This window comes from Callorhinus ursinus, unplaced genomic scaffold (genome assembly GCF_003265705.2).
Source record: "Callorhinus ursinus isolate GAN/ISIS: 27379988/994484 unplaced genomic scaffold, GSC_fseal_2.0 scaffold52, whole genome shotgun sequence".
NCBI lineage: Eukaryota > Metazoa > Chordata > Mammalia > Carnivora > Otariidae > Callorhinus > Callorhinus ursinus.
Window position 1 is genome coordinate 9032510 of NW_027397114.1, and position 27886 is coordinate 9060395.

The 27886-nt window shown below is 37.8% G+C and overlaps 1 protein-coding gene across 2 annotated transcripts in view; it reads right to left on the bottom strand.

Moving 5' to 3' along the window:
* TOP2A (DNA topoisomerase II alpha) overlaps positions 1–27300 on the bottom strand; it is a 28900-nt gene extending 1600 nt beyond the window's left edge. Inside the window, exons 1-34 of one of the 2 annotated variants that reach the window (XM_025859359.2) lie at positions 27154–27300; positions 26156–26311; positions 25848–25938; positions 25517–25580; positions 23756–23901; positions 23509–23606; positions 23072–23284; positions 22550–22723; positions 22259–22360; positions 22016–22153; positions 19603–19741; positions 17617–17774; positions 17212–17337; positions 16810–16920; positions 16566–16671; positions 16365–16474; positions 16029–16121; positions 15385–15499; positions 15161–15282; positions 13602–13750; positions 11679–11910; positions 11349–11483; positions 11019–11219; positions 10643–10838; positions 8148–8239; positions 7880–8044; positions 7669–7752; positions 6314–6496; positions 5891–5981; positions 2265–2417; positions 1911–2037; positions 1755–1798; positions 1214–1354; positions 570–769 (exon numbers count right to left, since the gene is read on the bottom strand). In XM_025859359.2, the coding sequence (XP_025715144.1) occupies positions 570–769; positions 1214–1354; positions 1755–1798; positions 1911–2037; positions 2265–2417; positions 5891–5981; positions 6314–6496; positions 7669–7752; positions 7880–8044; positions 8148–8239; positions 10643–10838; positions 11019–11219; positions 11349–11483; positions 11679–11910; positions 13602–13750; positions 15161–15282; positions 15385–15499; positions 16029–16121; positions 16365–16474; positions 16566–16671; positions 16810–16920; positions 17212–17337; positions 17617–17774; positions 19603–19741; positions 22016–22153; positions 22259–22360; positions 22550–22723; positions 23072–23284; positions 23509–23606; positions 23756–23901; positions 25517–25580; positions 25848–25938; positions 26156–26311; positions 27154–27174 (4476 nt within the window). In that variant the 5' untranslated portion in view covers positions 27175–27300. Of the gene's footprint in view, positions 1–569; positions 770–1213; positions 1355–1754; positions 1799–1910; positions 2038–2264; positions 2418–5890; positions 5982–6313; positions 6497–7668; positions 7753–7879; positions 8045–8147; positions 8240–10642; positions 10839–11018; positions 11220–11348; positions 11484–11678; positions 11911–13601; positions 13751–15160; positions 15283–15384; positions 15500–16028; positions 16122–16364; positions 16475–16565; positions 16672–16809; positions 16921–17211; positions 17338–17616; positions 17775–19602; positions 19742–22015; positions 22154–22258; positions 22361–22549; positions 22724–23071; positions 23285–23508; positions 23607–23755; positions 23902–25516; positions 25581–25847; positions 25939–26155; positions 26312–26971; positions 27098–27153 lie in introns of those variants that run through there. The other variant, XM_073883890.1, reaches the window with a different exon arrangement.
* Between the last annotated feature and the right edge of the window lie 586 nt (positions 27301–27886).

Sequence of the window (27886 nt, forward strand, 5' to 3'; positions counted from 1 at the left end):
TTTTAAAAGATTTTATTTATTTATTTGACAGAGACAGCGAGAGAGGGAACACAAGCAGGGGGAGTACGAGAGGGAGAAGCAGGTTTCCCACTGAGCAGGGAGCCCGATGCGGGGCTCGATCCCAGGACCCTGGGATCATGATCTGAGCTGAAGGCAGATGCTTAACTGACGACTGAGCCACCCAGGCATCCCAAGTGGCATGTCTTTACATATAACTTTGTTACAACTAGTAAAAGCTAAATGGATTATGAGATTTACATTTCTTTCCTTTTTTTTTCTTTTTTTAAAGATTTTATTTATTTGAGAGAGAGAGAGAAAGAGAGCACGAGACAGGGTGGGAAAGGAGGGGCAGAGGGAGAAGCAGACTCCCCAACGAGCAGGGAGTCTGACACGGGGCTCGATCCCAGGACCCTGAGATCAGGACCTGACCTGAAGGCAGACATTTAACCATCTGAGCCACCCAGATGTCCCCACATTTATTTTCTTAAAAATGTGTCAGATTATTAAGAGCAAATCTTGGTTATGTATTTTAAAACACCTACAGCAAAAGGACGGGCTAGGATAAATACCTTGTTTGTGACTGTTTTAGAAATCATTTTCTCAAAATTAGAGTCGGAATCATCAGAAGTGGATGGCTTCCTTTTGCGGCGAATTTTGGTTTTGGGGGGATCAGGCTTTTGAGGTACATCAGAATTCAAGCCTGGATCCTTTTTGGTTCCTTTTGGTGGAGCCCTTTTTTTGGCACCTGTACTGGAGGTGGAAGACTGACCTGCAAGTCAACACAGGGATTCATCATGTGTCCACTCTTAGATGAATTTTTCTCATTGTGAACTTTCTTTAGCAAGCTGTTGATTGCTTCTATTTAATACAGGAAAAAATCTAATAGAGCTGAAAATACATTAGAGAATCAAAGTATTCTTAAGCATCTAACTTTTTTATAGGTTTATGTTTTACATTAAACTTTTGTACTGTTTATAAACCCTGTCCCTGTCATAGAAATGAGCTAGATAATGCCTTGCATTTTGAGAAATATGCTGATTTTAAACCTTTTGACCACCAATTTTGATTATAAAGATCAAAATATTTGCTTCCGTTTGGAAAAGGCTTAATTCCACTATTAATAGTAACTTTTGAGAGTTAAAAAATTGAAATTGACTTGTGGCAGCCAGCTACTTAATCCTAGTATTAACCCATCTCAAAGATTGAAGCTCACTTTTTGCTGCTGTCTTCTTCACTGCCACCTTCTTTTTAGGAACAGGGTTTAGGATTTCAGTGTCAGCTGAGAAGTTAGCAGCAGGAGAACCTGTAGGAAGTGGTACACTGTCCTTGGCATCATCAGCATCAAGGTCCATTACTTCAAATGGGAAGGAAAAGAGTACATATAAACAACACATAAAAATCTGTTTCCTGCTCTAAATCCCCATTTAAACACCAAGTCCGTGACTCTTCTAGAATATTTAAAACATACTCTTATAACTTTGATCAAATTTCTGGATTCTTCATCAGCAGTTAATTTTTTGTACCTCTAGTACCTAGCACAGTAAACAGCAAGCACATGATGACTTTCAGTATATTAAGTGTAGAACCCCTTTCTGTGCAAAACTAACCCTAATTAACAACAGCAATGTAATGCTAATAAGAACTCACATTTATCTTCCAAAGCAAGACTTAGATAAGGTAGTCAGATTAGAACGCAGCTGGACCCGATTGTCCCAGTAAAGCAGACATCTCACTACTTTTACTTGAATACATACCTGACGTGGCACTTTTCTGCAGCTTCAGTTCTTTGGTAGTATGTCTAGAATAAAAAAACCAAAAAACACCCTGACAACCAATTCTAAATGTGTCAAGTAACAAAGACTGTATCATTGACAATCATGATTAAAATCCACATTAGAGAAGATACTTACTTTGGGGAAGCTTTGGTCTTAAGTGGACTAACATCTGATGATGGGACAAAATCCTCATCTTGAGTTTTTTCATCAAAATCTGAGAAATCATCATCTGAATCCAAATCCACTGTGAATTTGGTTTTTGCTATAAAAAACATACGTAGACAAAGAATAAAAGAGGGTAACAGAAATATTTAATCCACAGATTGATATAACATTTCAGGAAGATTTAAGCTTTAGTTTAATCTCCTAAAAGATGCTTTCGTTTTTTCAAAAACTTAATAATAACTGCTCTATAATAATTTCTGGGATTAATGCCTTGAAATACACTGGCCACTCAGATCTTCCAACACATTCGGCACTTTTCCTTACTTGCTGCTCTCCGTGGCTCTATCTCTCGTGGAGGGATATCAAAGTTACTTTCGTTACTGCTCATATCTGATTCTGAATCAGACCAGGGGTTTCTCTTCTTTCCTTTTTTGATTGGTTTAAATGGCAATGTAGTTTGCTTCTTTGTCTTGGTACCTAGAAGCGAGATAGGAATTAACCACCTTTACATGTTCTTTGACTCACTTTTCTCCATCTATCATCCATCTGTCTTTCAAATATTTATTGAGCTCTGTGCTAGTATTGAGAATACAGTGGTGAACAGAAACAAACATAGTCCCTCTTCCTGTGGAGTTTATAGCTTGGTCATCTAATCCCATAAATAAGTTGTTGTCGCCTCTACAATGTACATGCACCCACACTGATCTCACCTTTCAGTCCCTACAATGGCTAGTATATACTGCTTTAATTTCTGTTCTTTTTAAAATTTTATTTATTTATTTATTTATTTATTTATTTATTTATTTATTTATTTGACAGAGAGAAAGCACAAGCAGGGGGAGCGGGAGAGGGAGAAGCAGGTTCCCCACTGAGCAGGGAGCCCGATGCGGCACCTGATCCCAGGACCCTGGGATCATGACCTGAGCCGAAGGCAGACGCTTCACTGACTAAGCCACCCAGGCGCCCTTAATTTCTGTTCTTCATAAACCTCTTGAAGGTAAAATGCCATGCTCTCTCACTTCTTGTGCCCACACATTATTTGAGAGTAATCAAACTCATGGGAACATGAAGGCTCAAAATACTCAACTGATTCACTGGTTTTATATGCTAAAAGATCACTAGCTAGGTTTAAAGTTAAAGGTGTGGTGCATTAGAAGGTCAATCTATAATTTTGCACAGTATGGCATACTTTTATTATTTCTTTATTTAATACTAAGATGCTTCTATTTATTTTATTCATCTTTGTATCCCCCACAGAACTGAGCACACATTATCTATTAAAAGTAGATAATCAAGGTTAGACTTATAGATCAATCAATGGAATATAGTGGAGAATCCATAAATAAACTCATATTTATGGCCAATTGATTTTTGACAAGGGTGAAGACAATGTAATAGGGAAAGAAGGTTTTCAATATGGTGCTGGGACAACTGGATATCCACATGGAAAAGAATGAAGTTGGACTCCTTCCTTATGCCACACACAAAAATTAATTCAAAATGGATCACAGATCTATAAGAGCTAAAACTAAAACTCTTAAAGAAAACATAGGGTAAATCTTCATGACCTTGGATTTGGAAAAAGATTAGACATGATACCAAAAGCACAAGGAACAAAAGGAAAAAATAAAGATAAATTAGACTTCATCACAATTAAAAACTTGTGGTTCAGGGGCGCCTGGGTGGCTCAGTCATTAAGCGTCTGCCTTTGGCTCAGGTCATGATCTCAGGGTCCTGGGATTGAGCCCTGATGCCCTGCATCGGGCTCCCTGCTCGGCGGGAGGCCTGCCTCTCCCTCTCGCACTCCCCCTGCTTGTGTTCCCTCTGTTGTTGTGTCTCTGTCAAATAAATAAATAAAATCTTTAAAAAAAGAAACAAGGGGTCCTTAGGTGGCTCAGTCGTTAAGCGTCTGCCTTCATCTCAGGTCATGATCCCAGGGTCCTGGGATCGGGCCCCGCATCGGGTTCCCCACTCCACGGGAAGCCTGCTTCTCTCCCTCTCCCTCTGCCCCAACTTGTGTTCCTGCTCCCACTGTCTCTCTCTGTCAAGTAAATAAAATCTTAAAAATAAAATAAAATTAAAAAACCCCAAAACAAACTTGTGGTTCAAAGGACACTATCAAGAAAATAAAGAGATAATCTATAGGAGAAGATATTTGAGAATCATATATCTGATAAGAGACTGGCATCGCGAATACATAAAGAAATCTGGGGCGCCTGGGTGGCTCAGTTGGTTAAGCCTTCAACTCTTGGTTTTGGCTCAGGTCATGATCCCAAGGTCATGAGACTGAGCCCTGTGTGGGGCTCTGCGCTCAAGGTGGAGTCTACTTCAGATTCTTTCTTTCCTTTTCCCTCTGTTCCTCTCCCACTTACGTACCTGTGCTCTCTCTCTCTAAATAAAATAAAAATCTAAAAAAAAAAAAAAAAGAATACATAAAGAAATCTTACAACTAACTCAACAACAAAAGATAAATAACCTAATTAAAAAAATGGGCAAAGGGTCTGAATAGACATTTTTCCAAAGAAATATAAATGGCCAATAAGCACATGAGAAGATACTCAACATCATTAGCCAATAGGGAAATGCAAACCAAAACCACGAGATACCACTTCATATCCACTAGGATGGCTAGAAAGAAAAAAAGTGACAAGGAATGAACTGTGCTGGTGAGGATATGGAGAATTGGAACCCTCACACATTGAGTGTAAAATGGGGCAGCTGCTCTGAAAAACAGTGTGGCAGTTCCTCAAAAGGCTAAACATAGAAAAAATTCATATGACCCAGCACAATTCCACTCCTAGTTATCTACCCAAAAGAAATAAAAACATTAAGTCCATATAAAAACTTGTATACAAATATTTATAGCAGTGTTTACAAAAGCCAAAAAGTGGAAACAAGCCAAATACCTATCAACTGATAAATAAATAAAATGTGGTATATCCATACTATGAAAAACTATTTGGCAATAAAAAAGAATGAACTATTGATACATGTCACTACATAGATGACCCTTGAAAACATTATGCTAAGCGAAAAATACCAGGGACAAAAGACCAGATATATGATTTCATTCATATGAAATGTCCAGAATAAGTAAATCTAGAGACAGAAAGTAGATTAATGGTTGCCTAGGAGGAGGGGAAATTGGTAGGAAATGGGGAGTGGCCATCAAGGGGCAGAGTATTTGTTTTGGGGGCAAAAAATGGTTTTAAAACTGTTGAGTATACTAAAATGATTGAATGGTACAATTTATTTATTTAAAAAATATTTTACTTACTTATTTGAGAGAGAAAGAGAGAGAGAACAAGCAGGGGGAGTTGCAGAGAGGGAGAAGCAGGCTCCCCACTGAGCAGGGAACCCGACATGGGGCTTGATCCCAGGACCCTGGGATCATGACCTGAGCCAAAGGCAGACGCTTAATTTACTGAGCCACCCAGGTGCCAATGGTATACTTTAAATTAATGAACTTGGTATGTGAATATCTTATTAAAAAAAGTAGATACTCAGTAAGGGTATAATCAGGTGGTTAGTAGAATTCTTAATTCTATTTAATTTATTGAGTGCTACTTATATCCCAGGCATAGTGTTCAACTTTAAGGATAATACAAACATGACTAAGATGTGCTCACTATTCTCAAATAGCTTTATATATTAATATATATATTAGAGTCTTATAATTGGCTAGAAAGTGGAATTTAATAAACTGAGTGTGTTTTCTTTAGATCCCACTAAGGAATTCAAATTGCCAAATTAACAAACTATTTCAAAATGATCTCTTCTAAAATAAATCATATCCAAGGACAATATCAGGGAGGTTCAAGTAAACTTTAGACATAGCCTCCCATCATGTTACTCACTAAGGACTTACTAAACATCTATGCGGAATGTACTAGGTAACAGACACAATTTAATCTCAACTCTATACCATTTTACTTAAAATATTTTAATACCTGGTTCTCTTTTCTGTTTTTTCTCCAACCTTTGTTTCAGACCTTCTAGTTCGATACTGTCTTCTGGAGGGCTCCCTTCAGTGTTTTCATTCTAAAAGAGAGCAAGACAAAGATGGTCAAGTTCTGCTAACTTATTATTTGGAATAATGTAAGGTCAAATATACAAATATATATCTGGTCAAAGAGTGATTTTTTTCTTTAAATTTTGGTTAAGAGCTCTGAATAAAGGTATGGATATGACTTTTTCAAGACACTTAAACATTAAAAAAAAATATCAGGCTCACAGGAAAGCAAAGTTATGATTAGATATAGGATTCTCTAACCCTAACTGCAAATTATGGGATTAGAAATTTTATATCATTTGTTCAATTTTAAGCCAAAATAAGTTTTAAGTATTTACGTATAACTTTTCAAGAGTAGTACCTTAATTTTCTTTTTAATTTTCTTTTCTGCCTCTGCTTTCATCTCTACAGTCACTCGGGGGATGACTCTTTTCCCGCACGGAGAAGGCAAAACTTCAGCCATTTGTGTTTTTTTCCCCTTTGCTTTCCCCCCTTTCCCAGGAAGTCCTATTTGTTCTTCTTGTTTTTCCTTTGTTTCAACAGCCTACAAAAGGAGTAAAAGAAAGCAAGTTTATAAGTCAATAAAGACTATAAAATCTAGGCTACTTTATAGGAAAAGAATAAAAGGCCAGTTAAACTGATTTCAATTTGTTACATCTTAAGATAAATTATTTTTCTTTGATTTATGTATGTATGTAATCTCTACACCCAGTGTGGGGTTTGAACTCATGACCTTGAGAGATCAAGAGTTACATGCTCTTCTTACCGAGCCAGCCAGGCACCCCACATCTTGAAATAAATTTGTGATAAAGTGTGCCAAAACTAAGTATGCCATCAGTAATAGTGAAGATATAATTAAGGCCCACTTTGACAAGTGTAGACACCAAAGATTGGGTTCTACTCTTGATTCTACCATTTAAGCTTTCTGAAGATAAAAAGGGGAAACTGTGTTAGGGATAAAATACTTAGATACATATACACATATTTGTAAACTCAAACAAGAAGTGAAAGGATGGGATTCCACTTGTACATCCATACCGAAGTATAATAATATAAAACTGCATGTTAAGCATTTTAGCTTAATTTATGAAATGCTTTTTCTTATCTTAAAATAGTGTTGGAAAACAAAGCATATTAGTGAGATTTAGGTAACAAAGTATCTTCTGAAACTACTGATTAGCTAGCCCTGAAGGTAAACATCTTTGTCCTTTTAGATTAACTTGGGAAACTGTGTTGGTCTTTTTCCATATTTAAGTAAGTATTCTTATTCCATACTTATTCCCACTAAGTCAGGAATCAACTCCTACCCTTTCCTCTCTTTGTCCAAAAACTTCTAGGCAGTATGCTTCTGGCCATCATTTACTTTATTCTAACAATCTGTTCTTTCATGTGTTATTTCGGAATGTTTCCTTATGCCTCTTGTATTCTTTCTATTGCTAATTGTGAAATTTCTTTTTTTAAAGATTTTATTTGAGAGCGAGAGAGAGAATGAGCACTAGTGGGGGAGGGGCAAGCAGACTCCCCGCTGGGCAGGGAGCCGGACTCGGGGGTTGATCCCAGGACCCTGGGATCACAACCTGAGCTGAAGGCGAACGCTTAACTGACTGCACTACCCAGGTGCCCCCAATTGTGAAATTTCTTGACAAAGAGGTATATTGCTAGAGTGTACTATTTCATTAATAAAAACTCTAACATTGGCAATTATAAACTACACACCTCCAGCTCTTCAATAAAAGCAGCCAAGTCTTCTTTCCACAAATCTGATGGACTCTTTTTCTTTAATGTTTCTAGCTCTTGCTCCTTTATAAGATAGTCAGAAAATTAAGAGTTAATTTACAGGCATAAATAGCACACAATTTTCATGAAGCAGTTTTTCTTTCACCATTTGAATAACTGAGTAATATGTTACCCTCCACCAACAACTCACTTTTTCATTTCTCAGCTTGCACAGTTCATCCTTCTTCTCCTTGGTGAGATACCAAAGAGGCATATCAAGAAGGTAGTTGAAGGTTGGTCCAGAATCTCTTACAGAGTCACTCTTTTCAGCTTCATTTTCATTGTCACTCTCTTCATTCTCTTCTTCATCTGGTACCTAGAGGAGAAATTAAAATGTAGCTTTAACAGGAATTATGAAACAGAGACATTAGATTATACATAGTCTTTAATAACATAGAAAATGCTAACTGAGAAATTACCTTTAGCTGGGCTTCTTTCCAAGCCTTCACGGGATCTGAATCATATCCCCTCTGAATCAGAACTTTAATTAATTCTTTCTTAGGCTTGTTTTCTATTAAAAAATGTAAACAGAGATAATGGTTTTGAGCAATATTTTAGGAAAGGAATAGATTTTACCATATTAATTCAAAAGATCAAAACTAAAAATTAGGGGCGCCTGGGTGGCTCAGTTGTTGGGCGTCTGCCTTCGGCTCAGGTCATGATCCCAGGGTCCTGGGATCGCCCCCCGAGGGTTCCCTGCTCTATGGGAAGCCTGTTTCTCCCTCTCCCACTCTCCCTGCTTGTGTTCCTGCTCTCGCTATCTCTCTCTCTGTCAAATAAATACATAAAAAATCTTAAAAAAAAATAAACAAACTAAAAATTAAACTGTTTTTGTCTTGCATAAATCTGTACATCCTGGTTTAGAGAGAAGTCTTTTTCCTAAACCACTGATAAATGTAAATTACCACAAGTGGGACAGTCAAATCACATTATGAAATTATTGACCTAATTACAATCTTAAAAGAACAGAAGACAATCAAACCTTTATTTCTGATAAGTCTCTACCTCAATTATACTCTTTTTAGAATTTTAACATTTGATTGGCAAGATTTCAGTGCCACCAACCCAACCATTGATTGGGTTGCAACATGCAGATGTTGCACCCATTCCCTTTTTCTTTTTTCTTTTTTTTTAAAGATTTTATTTATTTATTTGAGAGAGAGAATGAAAGATAGCACGAGAGGGAAGAGGGTCAGAGGGAGAAGCAGACTCCCTGCTGAGCAGGGAGCCCGATGTGGGACTCGATCCCGGGACTCCAGGATCATGACCTGAGCCGAAGGCAGTCGCTTAACCAACTGAGCCACCCAGGCGCCCCCATTTCCTTTTTCTACAGTACCTTTCTTCCAATGACTACTGCAGTCAATTTATTACACTTTGAGGGATATTGAGTTATTAGCTACAAGCTATTTCAGAATGAATTTCTGAGTACCATCTTTTATCAATTAACTTGATACAGATTACATGTTTAGGCCCTCTACATTTTATACTCAAGAAGACTGCATAGTGCCATTATTCCTTAAATTCCTGTCAACAAGACACAACTTTTACTTTCTGTTCTTTGAAGCATGTCCATTATCACTCATTTTAGCTTTGCCTTAAGCAATAATTCTATGAAATTAAGGGGCGGCCATGCTAGTGTCATTAGTTTTAAAAATATTCACAAAATTGAACATGTAACTATTAAGTTAAACATTTTTGTGTACGACCAGAAAATTATTCTGTGATCACCCGGAACTCGTGTTGCCATGTTTTGGGATTTGCTACTATAATCCGTAAGTTAGTTGCCTAGCTTTCCTAGTTAGCTCTGGCCAGGGTTGAGCTATTTTTTTTTTTCTTTTAACTTCCTTACAACCCAGCTTTTATCAAAACTGTTTCCTTTCTGGTCACTTAAACCCTGACTTAGTTGCTTCTAGAATGTCTTAAAAAAAAAAAAATTCCGAGACATGACTCTTTCAGTCTTCAGTACACAATTTAGTTGTAATATAAGCCATTTATAATCTTCCTTCTCACCTTTTTCTCCCCTCTCAGACTTAATATCTCTTCTCTTGATCACTTTACACAGGTTACCTTTCTATCTCTCTGTTCTCTGTCTAAATGTCAACTAAATCTTGATTTATCAAGATGTTCAATCTAAGAAAAGCTATCTTTTCCAAACTGTAAATGACTAGGTATTTAAAAAAAATTCTTGTAAGCCATCAAAAGGAATGAGATCTTGCCATTTGCAACGACGTGGATGGAACTGGAGGGTGTTATGCTGAGTGAAATAAGTCAGTCAGAGAAAGACATGTATCATATGACCTCACTGATATGAGGAATTCTTAATCTCAGGAAACAAACTGAGGGTTGCTGGAGTGGTGGGGGGTGGGAGGGATGGGGTGGCTGGGTGATAGACATTGGGGAGGGTATGTGCTATGGCGAGTGCTGTGAATTGTGCAAGACTGTTGAATCACAGATCTGTACCTCTGAAACAAATAATGCAATATATGTTAAGGAAAAAAAAAAAGAAGAAGATAGCAGGAGGGGAAGAATGAAGGGGGGGAAATTGGAGGGGGAGATGAACCATGAGAGAGGATGGACTCTGAAAAACAAACTGAGGGTTCTAGAGGGGAGGGGGTGGGGGGATGCGTTGGCCTGGTGATGGGTATTAAAGAGGGCACATTCTGCGTGGAGCACTGGGTGTTATGCACAAACAATGAATCATGGAACACTACATCCAAAACTAATGATGTAATGTATGGTGATTAACATAACAATAAAAATTAAAAAAAATAAAAAATAAAAGAAATGCTTGTATAAGTGACCAGCTGAACTAAATGAGTTTGCCCTCCCTCCCCACCATTACTCTCTTCCAAAATGTTTAAAGTTTGGCATAACTGTAGTTTTAGTACAGACAGTTATTAATCCAAAAACATACCAATGATTATTTTGCCATCTATTTTCTCTAAGATAAAGCGAGCCTGATTGTTCAGTTTAGCAGATTCAGCACCAAGCATTCCTAGAAGCCATTCTTTTCTTAATCCATAGTATTTAAGCCTGAGTTCAAAGAAGTCTCTTAGAATATCCAACACTGTGTCGTATTTCTTTAAACATCCTACGTGGTCAAAAAGCACCTAGGAAAGAAAAACAAGATTATAAAGCCAAGAACAGATAAATTGGCTAAACTTTAATGGTTTTAGAGAAAAGACTTTATTCTTCAAAAATATAAAAGTATTCTAGGATTTCCTTTTAAAATTGATATTAAACTTTAATATAAATTGAAACATGGGTACCTCTCATAAAATAAGACATACCATGGAGTTGCATGTGAGACTAGTTTGGAGTTTGAATACTTTGTGTAGTCCCACTCTCTCTGCCTCTGCCAGTTTCTCTTCAGTCATTTTCACAACAAACTTCACAGTAGTGTCTGTATGGTATTCCCTATAATCTGTTATGAGAGGTGGTGTCTTCTCAGTTCCGTTCAACATAGGTTCTAGAACCTGTTCTTTATATGTCTAAAGAAAGATATAATCCTTTTGTAAGTGTCTAAAATACAGGCTTAGGAGTAGTCAACAAGTAGTAGTAGTACAAACAAAGTGTTTCCCCGATCACAAAAATCAAAGAAGAAATCCACAATTACTTACCTGGGTCCATGTTCTGATAGGAAGCTCTGAGATTTCAATGGTTGTGGAATTAAGAATAGCCACTTCACCACTAATCACATATTGATTTGGAGCCAGCTCTTCAATAGTACCCCTGAAGTTCTTGTAACTTGGAAGCTAAATTGGTATTTTAAAGAAGAATAGGTTTTCTAAATGTGACACTAAAAAATAGAAATCCCAACAGCATTAAACAATAAATCTAATGAACATTAAAGTATGAAATAAATTTTATATGTGTCCTCTTTAACTATATAGTCTACTGAATTGAAACCGGAGAAAAATAAAGGATCCTTATATACACAGAATAGTTACCATCGGCAAAGGTTCTTCTCCATCCATCAAACGCCTGATATTATTTACAACTTCACGAATATCAAAGTTGGGGATTTTGCAGGACCACCCAGTACCGATTCCTTCAGCACCATTTATCAGCACCATGGGTATAATAGGAATGTACCATTCAGGTTCAACACGTTGGTTGTCATCATATAAAAACTTCAGTGTGTGATCATCTTTTGGTGGAAATAACAACCGAGCCAAAGGGCTAAAGAAAACAATCAAAGAAACATTATTTTACAAAAATACTGACTTTGATACTTAACTTGTGAAAGGACATGTGTTATCTCATATCTATGCATGAAAATTACTTTGGCTTTACTTGCTGACTGATAGTATTTATTTAACAGTATTTAGCACTTTGTATGTGCCAGGTACTGCAGACATAAAGTCTCTAAGGAGCTCACATTCTACTACAGGGAGACAGACAATGCACATACATTTTGTAAGGTGTGGGGTAAATGCTAAGAAAGAAAAAATAGGTAAAAGTGATTGAATGATTGAAGATGCTAAGGAATGGTAACACTTTCTGAAAGGATGACATTAGAGTGAAGAAATTGAGAATGAGCCACCATGTGGTTATCTGGAGAAAGAGTATTGGAAGCAGAGGGACCAGTAAGTAAAAAGCCCTGAAGAGAGAGTATGCTTCGCGTCTTTGAATATAGGCAGAGGCCAGGTGTTTCTGAAGGAGAGACAGTATGAGATGGAGTCAAAAGATATGGGGAGTGGGCACATAGATCATCTAGGTCCTTTAGATTTTACTCTAAATGAAAAATTTGGAAGGTTCTGAACCAGACTGATCTATTTAAAAAAAATTAGTTGGCTGCCATAAGAAAGCAGGATGGTAGACTATATTATAGTACTTTAGATAAATGGGGTGCCTCAGTAAATATTGAGAGGGTAGTCAGCTATGAGATTCAGGGTTGGAGCTGTTGAAACTAGATGGATGGGTAATCATCTATGGATGGGAAGTGAGTGTGGCTAGTGGAAAGAGAACTAACGAAGGAGGTTTGGGGCAGGCCAGTAGTTAGAGGCTGGAACGATGAGAAGGACCCAGTATAGACGACAAATAAGGAAGAAAGCCAACAGTCTGGTATCTTGGAGGACAAATAAAGAAGAGTTTCAAGGAGGATGAAGTCATTAGCTAATGCTGCTGAAAGGTTGAATAAAATGACAGTAGAAAATTGACGATTCATAATGTACTTTCCATAGACTTATAAAGAGTAAAATTTCAACTGTGGTATTTATGAAGAATTAAGCTCTTCTTTACTCTGACCCCAAGTCTACAGCAGAGTTTCTCAACCGGGGCATTATTGATATTTTGGGTCGGATAATCCTTTGTTATGAGGACTATCCCATGCATTGTAGGGTATTTAGCAGTAGCTCTGGTTGCTGCCCACTAGATGTAGCACAGCTCCCCTAGTCATGACAATCAAAAATGTTTCCAGACATTACTACATCTCCTGGGAGATGGGGTGGTGGTGCAAAATCTACCCTGGTTGAGAACCACTGCTCTGTACGATGAAAGGGAAGAAAATATAAGAAATGGAAGTAAAAACATTTAGTTCGGCAAGGAAACAATACTTCTAAGAAATTCAGGCACAGCTATCAAACTAAAATAGAATTTAGACTTTCTGCTTATTGTAAGGAGTAGCAAAATTAAACTTAAGTGAGCTAGTTTTTAAAAAATACTGTAAGCATCTACATCAAAAGTACATTTTCTGATTAACTGATATATTTTTTGTCAACTAAATGTCACATTATTTCAAAATTGGAAATGGCAATTCACTAGAAATTTTTTTAAAAAATTGAATATTTTTTTTTATTATGTTCAGTTAGCCAGCATATAGTACATCATTAGTTTTTGATGAACTCACTAGAAATTGAAGTTATACCCACCTGAGCATTGTGAAGATGTATCGAGGACTAGCAGAATCCTTGCCACCATGCAGCCTAGTACCAAACTGACCAATGGGCTGCAAGAGGTTCAGATTATTGCTCCCCACAAAATTCTGAGCCAAATTGATAATGGTCATCATTAGTGACATCTGGGGGTGGAAAAAGATTCATTAATCTGATCTGTAGGCTTCTAATAATATATGTCCATTATTATGACCAAGCCTCACTATAAATCCTACAAGGTTTTATGAGATATAGATATTTATTGACTCTTCCCTGATAATTACATGGCAGATGTACCTAAACTCAAGACTTCTGGCTCCAAGTTCAGGGGTCTTGCCTTCCAATAATTTCATCAAGTCCTATTCAACCTTGAAGGCATAGCTCTTCTCTTCACCTCAGCACAATGAAATATTTCCTCTTTGTGTTATAACACTTTGCTCATTTCTTTCTTTTTTTTTTTTAAGATTATTTATTTATTTGTCAGAGAGAGAGAGAGAGTGCTAGAGAGCACACAAGCAGGGGGGAGCATCAGGCAGAGGGAGAAGCAGGCTCCCTGCTGAGCAAGGAGTCCCATGCGGGACTCGATCCCAGGATACTGGGATCATGACCAGAGCTGAAGGCAGACGCTTAACCGACTAAACAACCCAGGCATCCCGAAACTTTGCTCATTTCTATTCTAGCATGCATCACTTTATTCTATAATGTGTGTGTGTGTGTGTGTGTGTGTGTGTGTGTGTGTGTGTGTGTGTTGGCTGGTTAAATTGTGAGTATACCTCGAAGTAAGGAAAATACTCGTTTTTATACACATGGTGCATGGTAAGCATTCGACAAATGTTTGTTGTGTGAACATTTACTAAATGCCTACTATGTTTTGATTGAAAGCAACAAGCAAGACAATCATTACATTTAAAGCTCTAGAAATCTATAGGCAACCTAGTTCTTTAAAATGAATGCAAAAAAGCAATTTAATCACAAAATAAAAAAGGAATATATGTTTGTATAAAATCAAACAACTCAGAAATACAAAAAATTGGCAAGTTGTCCTTTTTAATTGACAGATTTAACTAAAGTTAAATTAACAACCTAGAGCATACCCTTCTAGGTATTTTGCTTTAAGTACTGGTCTGGCTCTTTTTCTCCCCACTGACAATGGACTATGGATATTCTCAATGTTGGTATACATAGATTTACTTCAGTTGTATAATTGATTCCAGGCATAGATGTGTCACAATCAACAACAATTTTCCAGTTGATGGACATTTTTAATGTCTAAATTTCAGCATCACAAAGGTATATTAAACATCACTAAATATCTTTGAACATAGATCCTTACAGACTTATGAATCTCCTTACCAGAATATTATTTTTAGAAAGATTTGTTAGGTTAAAGGGTAAGCACATTTATAGTTTGACAGATTTTACCAGACTTCACCAAATTGCCTCTACTATGGATGAACAAGTGTTCATCTCACCAAGTACTCTAAGTGTTTGGAAAATAATTTTGCAGGTATCATTGCTATAATGCTTTCTGGAAACATTATGGATTGTGTGTTTACCTCACCGTGATGATAAGAGGACATCTCAGCCACTGACCCAGCTAACTGGGCAACTTTCACCTCTCGCTTGTCATTCCGTTTGAAACAGGTAAACAAAACCTTTCTTTGACCTGGTTTCAAGCCTTCAAAATGAAAGAAGTACAGATATTAGTATACTCAACCTAACCATTTATGGACATAGATTTCTGTGTATGATAAAAACAGGCTAACATATTGGAACTTACCATCCACCATAGATGGGATAGATCTCTCGTTATCAGAATTTGAGAACAGGATAAGTTCCTTATTTATGAAGTCATTGTATGTCAGATATGTGGTAGTTTGTCCATACAAGTAATCCTGAGGGACCAAAGACAGTTATTACATGATCTAGTTTAAAAAAGATCATTGATCTTAACAATGCTTAACACCAAAAAGAAAGAAATCTTTCAGCATATCAATTCTATGATAATTCTTAAGTCCCTCAAAGATAAAGAATTATGTAGAAGTATTTTACAGGTTTTAAAGATAAAGCAAATTTAATTGCTGCACAATTAGGAAAAACTGCATTGCCTTTTTAATTTTTCAGTCCCCATACATTTATGCAGCAGTCTAGATAAGCACATTCATATATAATTATCTATTATTAAATTTTTTACTGAAGCAATTAGTCATTGTGTTATAAGATATATAAGATTTTTTTTTTTTTAGATTGAGAGAGTGAGCGAGCAAGCACGTGAGTGGGGGTGGGGAGAATCCCACGCAGGCTCCCAGCACAGAGCCCCATGTGGGGCTCGATTTCACGACCCTGAGATCACAACCTGAGCCAAAATCAAGAGTTGGACATGCCCGACTGAGCCACCCAGGTGCCCAGATATAAGATTTTTACCTCAGGAAGGCCAAGTAACTTCCGTTGCCTTCTATCCTCCATGAAATGAGTTAACCATTCCTTTCGATCATCTATCTGTTTCTTGCTAAAGGCCTACATATTAGAGATAAAAAAGATGTCACCGGTACGAACAATCTCCCAAAATCTCTTGTATAAAAACTAAACAAAAATAAACTCAGTTTCCTAAAACATATGGTGCCTTTCTCTAGGACATGCTTACTAAAAACATTCTATACTCTATAAAACATTCTTTATATAAAAATTTGTATGTTTCAATTGACTAAAGTAGTGACTTACAAAACTAGAATGTATGTATGAAACAGAACTCAAACTGACCAGGCTGATGGCAGCATCATCTTCAGGACCAGAATATTTGAATTGAATACGATGTCTTTTCATATCTGCAAAGTATTCTTTAGCTTCTTTTGATGTGCTGGTGCCCAAACCTACACAACCAAGAATATCAAGTTACTCCGTATAATCTTGTACAATGGTATATAACAAAACGAGAAGTTCTATATGGGTTTCCTTACAAACCTTTGTAGTACTTGACTTTCCATTTTTTATGATTTGGAGTAGAACTCTTCCATTCTTCAAATTCAGGAAGGCTATAGAATGCCACTTCTTGTTTGTTTTTAGACACCTGTGTAAAGAATATGTTGCTGTGATTTTGCCCACTGCTGAGTCCCCTGTATACCATATAACACTGGGGTTATATGTGTATAAAGCGTTGAGTAAGGGCCTTAAAATATCCATTATGGTAATTTAGAAATTAATATACCTTTACAATGGGAGTGATAAATTCTTCCAGAAAACGATGCCGTAGAAGAGAGGGCCAGTTGTGATGGATAAAATTAATCAGCAGGCCTTTGATATGGGAACCATCTTGGTCCTAGAAATATGTGGAAAGCCAAAACACAAAAGAATTATTTTGAAACTAAAAAAAAAAAAAAAAAAAAAAAAAAATTATGATTGACCTACTGGTAATTTCTCTAAAATTTTTCTATGGGGATTAAAAAAAATAAAAAGGCTATTTCAATCCATTCACTTAACCTGTATATGTAACACACATGTGATGAATAAAGCTCCAAGTTAAGTAATTTCCTTCCACAGCAGGAAATGCAACAATTAAGACATGTTTAATTTAGTGCAACAATCTAAAATATTTGAAAGCAAATTTGACCTGATCTGTCATAATCATTATCTTTCCATAACGAAGAGTCTTCAATGAATCTTCATCTTCATAGTTTTTCTTGTACTGAAGACCCACAATCTTGATGATATTGTTAATTTCGGCATTTTCCATGATCTGAAATGGACATATACCAAAAAAGGTAATGTTTTGTTTATAAATTTGAAAAGAAATAGAGTATATGTTGTTTGGGCTTTCTTGAGCTCCATTATTTTCAGGTATTATTAGCCTATATTTTAGTCAGAAAGATCTGTTAAGATATGCTACAATGTACCCAATTTCTTAAAATAAGAACAATAAACTAAAACTTATTTCATAATGCCAGTGAAGGGAATGAAATACAAGCATGAAGTCCTGCATTATAAAACTGGATTTAGATTTTAAAGATGGTTCTACCTGTTTATGAGAAGCTTCTCGAACATTGAGTATCTTTCCTCTAAGTGGGAAAACCCCGTATTTGTCTCTCCCAACTACACCAAGGCCTGAAACAGCCAAAGTTTTAGCTGAGTCTCCCTCAGTCAGGATAAGTGTACACTCATTGGAGTTTCGACCCCCTAAAATAAAAATACACAAATTAATACTGGCACATTTAGTTCAACCTCAAATGTACTCAGACGTGCTATCAATAGTTTTGTGCTAAAAACACTGATATTAGAACTAATGTTCATAGTTAAAAAAAAAAAAAATCCTAGTTTCTTAGACTATTTTTTTTAAAAGACTCTATTTTTAAGTAATCTCCACACCCAACATGGGGCCTGAACTCACAACCCTGAGACCAAGAGTCACATATTCCAATGACTAAGCCAGCCAGGCACCTCTCTTATGCTAATTTCTTTTGACATTTATACTATTGCTGAACACTCATTTGATCATATTATGTTAAAAATATTTGTTAGTGGGTGTCTGGGTGGCTCAGTCGGTTAAGTATTTGCCTTCACCTCAGGTCATGATCCCAGGGTCCTGGGATTGAGTCCCGCTTTGGGCTCCCTTCCCCCTCTACCCTTTGCCCCTGCTCGTGATAGCTCTCTTTCAAATAAATAAATAAAATCTTAAAAAAAAAAATTTGTTAGTGATGGGGTTTAGAACACACTACCCCAAAACAGGGCACTTGGCATATTGAATATTTTAAGCTGAAGGAGTTTGAGAAAATGCTAAAAGCAAGTTCTCTCTGACCTCATTCCCCAACTTTCTACCCTGAAGCAGGTCACGAGACCCTCATGTGAGAAGTGCCCTCCATATACCACAGAGGAAGGGAACATTCTTATCTCTCAGAGTGACACTGAAAATGTGAATGAACAGGCCTCACTGAGCTTCCCCCAGTTTACTATACTTAGTTCATACTCTGCCCTTATATCTTTCTACTCTTCCTCAAACCTGACAAAAACGCTCAGGTTTAACCATTTCTTTGGGTCTTCATTTCCCTATGAAAGCTCCTGTGTCAAGTAAAGTTTATATTAAATAAATTTGTATGTTTTTCATCATTTAACCTCTCTTTGTTAGTTTCATTTTCAGACCCAGACAGGAACTAAGAGGGTTAAGGAAATTTTTTCCTCCCCTACATTAGGTAATAGATCACTACATATTCTTTTTTTCTTTTATTTTTTTAAAGATTTTATTTATTTATTTATTTGAGAGAGAGAGGGAGAGAGAGAGAAACAGCATGAGAGGGGAGAGGGTCAGAGGGAGAAGCAGGGTCCCCGCTGAGCCGGGAGCCTGATGTGGGACTCAATCCCAGGACTCCGGGATCATGACCTGAGCCGAAGGCAGTTGCTTAACCAACTGAGCCACCCAGGTGCCCTCTTTTTTTCTTTTTTTTAAGGTAGGCTCCACACCCAGCATGGAGCCCAATGCAAGGCCTGAACTCACGACTCAAGATCAAGACCTGAGGTGAGATCATGAGTGAGACGTTTAACCGACTGAGTCACCCAGGCAACCTAGATCACTACAAATTCTTATTTTATACTCTTAATAGTCATCTCAATGTTACCGTAACAGCCAAAAATTAGAAATGATCTAAATGTTCAATAACAGGGAATTGGTTGATTCTTAACCACGTAAAAACATTCTGTTGAGGGCGCCTGGGTGGCTCAGATGGTTAAGCGTCTGCTTTCGGCTCAGGTCATGATCCCGGGGTCCTGGGATCGAGTCCCGCATCGGGCTCCCTGCTCTGTGGTGAGCCTGCTTCTCTTGCTGCTTCTCTCTCTCTCTCTCTCTCTCTCTCTCTCTGACTCTCATGAATAAATAAATAAAACATTAAAAAAAAAACAACATTCTGTTGAATATTACATGTTGAGGGGGAAGTATCCACAGTCTGCTGTTAATGAATAAAACAAATACCTGAACCACACGATTTAAAGTTTAGAAGCATTATTAAATGTGTACCTGCATCATTGGCATCATCGAGTTTGGGAATTCCCTTGATTCTGTTATGTTTTACAGCTGAACACTTCTTGTTTAATTGGACTTGGGCCTTAAACTTCACCCAGTTTAGTATGCTTTCCACAATACCACAGCCAGTTGCCTGAAAATGAGAAGATTCATGTTAGGGAAGAACCTAGAATACAAATGAGCTCCTATAAAAATAATTCAAAGTTTTAAAGGAGGTAAAAAAAAATAATAATTTTCAGACTGAGTATGAGGATGACATGTCTTCCTGTCTTAGGTTATCATAACTGAGGGAACTTGTTCCCTTGAGCTCATTCATTCAGTAAATATTCACTAACTACATATTTACGTTGTGCTAGGCACTGAGATCCATGTTGGAGATTTAGTGGTTAAAATCCATGTTGGAGATTTAGTGGTTAAAACAAATTGGTCATGGTCCTTGTCCTCATGGACTTTAAGATAACAATAGGGAAGATGGAAATAAAATGAGAAATTCCAAGTGTGATGAGTGTTATGGATAAACGTATGCTACATCTAATAACATATGTCCAGGGAGAAGGGTAGAAAGTAAAGGCTTTCCTGAGGAAATGACATTGAAGATCTAAAGCAGCTAGCTAAGTGAGAAGCATTTCAGGCAGAAGGATTACCAAGTGGAAAAGCTCTAAGGAGGGGGAAGAGTACTAATGCTTGTGAGTAATTTGAAGGCAGTAGGATTGAAGCTTAGACAACACAGGAAAAAGTGGTGCTGAGATGAGGTTGGAGATGGCAGGGTCTTGTAGGCCACATTAAAGAATATGGACTTAAAAACATTTTTCTTTTTTTTAAAGATTTTATTTATTTATTTGGCAGAGAGTGAGAGAGCACAAGCAGGGGAAACAGCAGAGGCAGAAGGAGAAGCAGGCTCCCCACTGAGCAGGGAGCACTATGTGGGACCCAATCCCAGGACCCTGGGATCATGACCTGAGCTGAAGGCAGATGCTTAACTGCCTGAGCCACTAAGGCACCCAAAACATTTTTTTTTTTAATTTTTAAAGATTTATTTGAGAGAGACAGAGAAAGAGTGTGTACAGTGGGGAGAGGGGCAAAGGGAGAGGGAGAGAATCCTAAGCAGACTCCCCCATGAGCACAGAGCCCAACATGCAGCTCCAGTGCAGCTCCATCTCACAACCCATGAGATCATGACCTAAGACAAAAATCACAAGTTAGATGCTTAACCACCTGAGCCACCTAGGTGCCCCTGAGTCATTTATTTTTTTTAAAGATTTATTTTTAAGTAATCTCTATACCCAACATGGTGCTCAAACTTACAACCCTGAGATCAAGAGTCACATACTCCACCGACTGAGTCAGCCAGGTGCCCCTGGACTTTTTCCTAGAGTGGAAGTTACCAAAAGACTTCAAAAGAGAATGAAGACAAAAATGTGTGCTTTAAGACAAAAAGATCACTCAAGAGCATTGCAAAGAAAGGACTGAAATGTTATGAACGTTAAGAATTGTTACAGTAATATAGAAGAGATGACTGTGAGAGGCTACTGAGGTATCCAAAAGATGAGTCTTACTGATTGGATTAGAGGAGGCATGGGGGTAGAGAAAAGGCTCCCAGGTTTGTTTATGCAACCTAGTGGTTGGTTGGGGCCTTTTACTAAGACAGGAAATAGTTTTGTTTTTGCGGAGTGGGGAAGCTCCTTGTGTAGAGGTGAGTATGGAGAGAACTAATTCAGTTTTGGATGTGTCGACTGGGAGCCAACTTTAGGCAATGTTAAGTAAGCAGTGAAATGGGCTGAATGGTGATAAGGTAATGGGGAAATACAGGCATATGGATGGTAATTAAGGCTGTAGTAAGTCCAGTGAGGTGAAAGCTATTTCTTTTTTTTTTCAAAGATTTTATTTATTTGAGAGAGAGAGAGAGAGAGAGAGAGCATAAGAGAGAGAGATCACGAGCAGTGGGGAAGAGTAGAGGGAGAAGCAGATTCCCTGCTGAGCAGGGAGCCCGATGCGGAACTTGATCCCAGGACCCTGGGATCATGACCTGAGCTGAAGGCAGACTCTTAACCTCCTGAGCCACCCAGGTGCCCCTCATGAAAGCTATTTATTTCCTTTTCAGAGGCAGAAGACATGTAGGATGGATCTTGGTTTTTGCAGAGCAGAGAAGGGCGATAGACAATAAAGCAAGGTGCTTCTATTTATTTCCCTGTAAGTATTTACAACTTTTTTTTTTAAAGATTTTATTTATTTATTTGAGAGAGTGAGCAAGCGAGAGAGAGTGACTGAGCGTGAGCAGGGGAAGAGTAGAGGGAGTGGGAGAAGCAGACCCCCTGCTGAGGGGCTCAATCCCAGGACTCTGGGATCCTGACCTGAGCCGGAGTCAGATGCCCAACAGACTGAACTACCCAGGTGCCCCAGTACTCACAGCTTTGATGAATTTTTCACTTAATTGGCATGTTGATCCAAAGCTCTTGACTTGTAAAGTCATGTTTTCTTTTGTCTGAGAGTCAAAGGTTGGGTTTTCAATTAAGGCATTCACAAAAATCCACATGTGATTTTTCACCTGCAGGAAAAGTTGATATTACATAGCTAAAAACTTATGCTTTATTTATAGCCTTTCTCTTCTTCCTTGACTTTAGAAGAAGAAAACTGTGCTAAAATACCATACCTGATGTGCTTTTACTGCAACACCACCCTTGTTCTTCTTCTTCACAACATCAACAAGTTTAGTCACAATCTGATCAGCTACATAATCAACATGTCTGCCACCCTAATGGGGAAAAATAAATTGTAAAGCTCAGGATCTTCAAAATTATAATAATGATCAAATACAAAAAAAAAAAAGTAATTTAGCTTTCTTTATGCCAGGGCAGCCAAATATTCAAGTTCATTGTATTTATGAAAAACAGTAACACTTCTATGTAAAGATAAATCATGATTAATACAAAAATAAAATTACCTTGGAAGTAGCAATGCTGTTGACAAAGCTAATTTGCTGAAAGCCTTTTTCACTCATTGTTAAGCATACCTCCCACCTGGGGTTTACTTGTTCGTGGATAATTTTCAATGGATTGCCAGTTTCATCTACCTTATCCTTCAAATACATATCTACATAGCTACGGAATCCTTTTACCTGTATAGGAATTAAAAGTTACGGTATTAGAAAAAAGTTATAAAAAGTATTCAATGATAGACCATGAGGATTTTTCAAAACTAATGAAATGATGTTCACTGATGGGCATAAGAGAATGGTCATTAAAGGGCACAAAAGGATTCATTTAGGAGATTGTTTGAGAAAGACATTTTTTTAGTGAGTTTAAGAGAGCTAAGTAAAAAATGCGGCATACTGTTTTCTTTTCAGGAACGTATCTGAGAAGTGGTTAAAAAAAAAAATATATGGGAGGAACAAAAACTCAATTTTGCCTCTGACAATGATCATATCAAGTCCCTCATTGCCCTTAACACCCCGGAAAATGCTTACTGGCAGCTTATTTCCATTGAGAAAGACTTTGACATCTTTCGTGGATCCAGCAATATCATATGCTCTTCTAACCATTAGTGCAACAATATCTTTATCTAGGCTTTGCATTTTAAACTTGGACAAGTCAGGCTGGAAGGTAATACATGTATAATCTTCCCCATTAAAGGGTTTGAGTTCCATCTCACCAGCTCTCCCCATGTTATCCATCCATGTCTGTGGAAGTAAAAAATAGGAAGATAAAAAATTCAAGTCTTTTCACAACAAACTAGAACTAAACACAAATTTATAAGTCCTAAAAAATAACCTAATTGTTCATGAATAGTTTTCCATGATTTAATAGCCTGTAAATTACGTTAAATTAAACCAACCACTAATGCTGTTATAAATTGCTAAAGTACAATTTATAATTGAGGCACAAGATACTTATTTATACTTGCCTGTTTGAACATTTTCTTGTATTCTCTACTGGCTGTTTCCACAGTAAATTTGGTACTGAATATGTTACACAATTTGGCCCCATAGCCATTTCGACCGCCTAAGCAAATAAATTTAAAATACTTTGTTATCACTGGAAATGCTGATCAACTATAGAGATTTATTCCAATATTTTTAACTTTTATGCCACAGTCATTTAAAAGATGTGTTTTTTCAGCAACAAATATGTTATTTTCCTCCATACTCTACCTGTTACTTTCTTTTCATCATCATCATAGTTACTAGAAGTTAGGAGCTGTCCAAAGATGAGAGCTGGGACATACACCTTCTCAACTTTGTGTTCAACAACAGGAATACCTTTCCCATTATTCCATATACTAATTAAATTGTTCTCCCTAAGAAAAGAAGAATGAAACTTTTATTGTTAAAACAGATGGTAAACTAGTGCTTGATATTTTTTATACTTAAATATCATTATTCTTAAAATACAGAAATTCACAAGTCTCAATTTCTTTGACTGGTTTTCATACATATCTTCTGAAATTCAGCATCAACAACCTTTCCCACCATGCTTAGTTCCTGACATTCCTGAAATAGGAGCCAAGAGGAAAAAAAAAATAAATCCTTTTCCAACACCTGGGCAGACACTGATAATGTTGAAAAAATATGAAATTTTAAAATGTTAGGATAAACAAAGGGAAATGATTTATGCCCAATGGAAAGGAAAAATTTGGAAATTATTATTTATACCACTTTCTTTTTTGTTTTGTTTTTTAAGATCTATTTATTTATTTGAGTGCGAGTGAGTGAACACGTGCACATGAGTGGGATGAGGGGGCGCAGAGGGAGAAGGAAAGAGAATCCTCAAGCAGACTCCTTGGAGGGAGGAGCCCTACTTGGGGCTCGATCCTAGGACCCTGAGATCATGACCTGAGCTGAAATCAAGGGTCTGACACTTAACCAACTGAGCCCCCCAGGTGCCCCTATTATACCATTTTTCAGAGGATCATCTATCTGCACTGTCCTAGCTCCCTTAGCTTTCTCACCCAACAAAGCACATTGCAAAATAAACATGAAAGGGAAAAACTACCAATTGTAAACTTCCCTGCTCGCCAAAAAAATGCTAAAAATTTATTTGGACTTATTTCTTAGTTATTTTAATTCTCATAAGATAGTACAGTTTAGTTATAACCAGACAAACACTATGGATCTTATTCCAAGTAGTGCTCAGTTTTATCTACAAAAAAGACTAAAACTAGCTCAACATTTCTTTAGACTATGGTATCAAGCCCTTAGGAGCATTCAAGTACATCATTAACACACTTCCCCCAGAGAACCTAAAGCATAGTTTATGTCATAACTGATCAGGCTAATAAAAAGGTGAAACAAGCACCCTGAATACCCACAAAGGGACACCCAGCATTTATAACCAGAAATGTTGGATCCAATTATTCTCTATCACCACCTGCTGGTTTACTATTTGAATAGCATCCTGAGAAAAAGTAAAAGCTCTAGACTCCAGAATGCTTAGACTGAACAATTATTGGAGATGCTTACTGAAAAATTTAGGGATGAAGTGTCATAATGTCTGTAATTTATTTTGAAATGACTTAAAAAATATAGATGGAGCAAATATGGCAAAGCATTGATGGATCTAGGTGGTAGGTATCATATTGTTCATTTTAGCATTCTGCTTTTCCGTGCTTTTGCAGAATTTCATTTACTAAAAAGGCCAACGTTAGTATAAATCAAAGTAAATGTAGGGCGCCTGGGTGGCTCAGTTGGTCAAGCGACTGCCTTCAGCTCAGGTCATGATCCTGGAGTCCTGGGATGGAGTCCTGCAAAGGGCTCCCTGCTCAGCGGGAAGTCTGCTTCTCCCTCTGACCCTCCCCCCTCTCATGTTCTCTCTCTCAAATAAATAAATAAATAAATAAATCTTTAAAAAAAATCAAAGTAGGTGTAACTAACAGTAACAATGAACTAAAACAAAAGACCATGCAAGAGACTTACGGGTCAATTGTGACTCTAATACAAGACATTTTTGGGTCCCTTTGTTTGTTGTCTGCAGCATTGACTGAAAGAAAATACATATTAAGAAATTAAATTTAAAAAAAATTAAGATATAGAAAGAAAAAAGTTGTATTAACAAGGCGTGAATTTAACATTTATTCACAGTACTATTTCTAGGAAAAAATTCAACTTGTTAGACTCCAGTAAACTGCCTCACCTTGCCAGCTATTGTTTGAAATGATAGGAGCTCTGGTTATAGAGGGTTTGCTAGAAATGATACTTCTTAGGAAGGATTTGACCAGTAGATCTTTATGTGAAAGAATTTACTCACCTAGGATCTCATCAAAGATTTTGTACAACCCAGGGACAAAGGTGACTTCCCTATAGTTAATGCCAATATCTTCATCGTAAACCCACATTTGCTAGAAATAAGGCAAAGAAATATAGTTACTTTTACCCTGTATTTATTCTGTTTTATCATCATTACTGTAAAGTCTTCTGGATTAAATACTACAATATACATATGATAGCTTAGGCCAGTTCCAGTGACATTCAGAGTACATGGAATATATAGAAAATTCACCTGGAAAAGTATACATTTTAACTACTTCATAACTGCATTTAATTATTTGGTTTTACCTGGGTCACTAATTCCACAGAGCCAATGTAGGTGTCTGGGCGGAGCAAAATATGTTCCAGTTGGGTTTTCTTTTGATAGATTCTTTCAATAGAGAGTCTTTTCTTAGCATCTTCATTTTTCTTTGTTTTGCTGACTTGCATATTTTCATTTACAGGCTAGCAATTTTAGAAAATTGTAGAAAAGGGATATTTAATTGGAGATTTATTAAAAACTATAAACAAAACACCCACCGTAATGATTTACGCACTATGTGTCATCACAATCTTTTACCAGGTATTGGTGGAGTTTACATCATTTTGTACCAACACGGCAATTTAAGTTAACTGCAGCTAAGTTCCCAGGTGTCAGTTTGAATAAACATATATTATCTCATGCAAGTGCATGTGACATGGAACTATTTTCCTTGAATGTTTTAGATGTCATCAATAAAATACACCCACTTCTTTCAGACATTCCACAAATATTTACTGAGTGCCTGCTATGTCCCAGGTACATAACTGATTCTGGTCAGCAGCAGTTTGGGAGCCCATCGATTCAATCCTTTGAATCGTTTTGAACACAGGAAGGACATATTTTGAGCAAGTCGGGCCTGCCGGCTCTTCACTGGGAACATCGTGCCATGCTCTGCACCTTCCAAGGTCAGGGGCATTCAATCCCATTTTCCACCGGATGTAGGAAAGTATCTGACTGTGCTGCTTGAAATCACACGCGGGCCATAATAAAACAGGCCAGTGGAATACTGGCCCTAGAGACAGTAAAACAGAATCCAACAGCCCAAAAGCCAGCCAGCGTAGCCAATATTTCACTACTACCACCATAAAGGGGGGCTATCCTCTTCACGATCACTCCGAGCCCAGGAGACCGGGGACGACACGGAATACCCGCTCCCAGCCGGCGGCGATCGTACCACAGCCCAGGAGCCTAACCCTTCGCGGGCAGCCAGAGAGATGCGGGGCAGCGCTGAGCCCCCACGACCCGCCCCTTCCGCGAGCTGTACCTGCAGTGGTGACACCTCCATAGTGACGGTCGTGAAGGGGCTCGAGAACCCTGCAAGCGACTAAACCGGCGGGACCCTCGAGACCACCGCGGAGCAAGCCGCTTCTCCACAGACGCTCGTCGGTTAGAAGACCTCCTCCAGTCGCAATTGAACCTTCCTGTAGCCCGCCCAAACCAGATAAGCCAATCTCTGACTCGCTCTCACCGGCTCCGTCCCGAGGAGCCAATCGTAGCTGGCTTTTTATATTCACCAATGAACGTCTGAGTTGTCCGGGGGCCTGTTTGAACAAACCAATTACGCAAAAGAAGGCGGGACTAGAGGGGTTTCAAAAGGCACCATTCGGAGTCGCCGCGGACAGACTGACAGGAAACCTGGCCAATGAGGAGGGGCTTATTTGTTCTCTCGGTGCCGACAACTTTGAAGAGACTCGCGAAGGCAGTGGGAGGGGGTTTTCTGAGGTGCAGGCTGGGGCAAAAGGAGGGAGGAGAATTCCTCAGGAGCTGCTAACTTAGTTCAGATTCTTGAAATCTATAAACCGTTTTCCGTCCTGAGGCTTTTTAGCGAGAGGAACGGGAGTCCTGGCTTCATTTTCCTGAGGAAATTTTGAGCGCCGGCTTTCTGGATTGGCAGCCTGGCGATTTGGTGTAGTGAACAGATTCTGGCGTCTGCCTCAACCTCCCCTCCCAAGAATTTATTTTCGAAGAAACGGAAGTGCTACATTTGGGATATAATA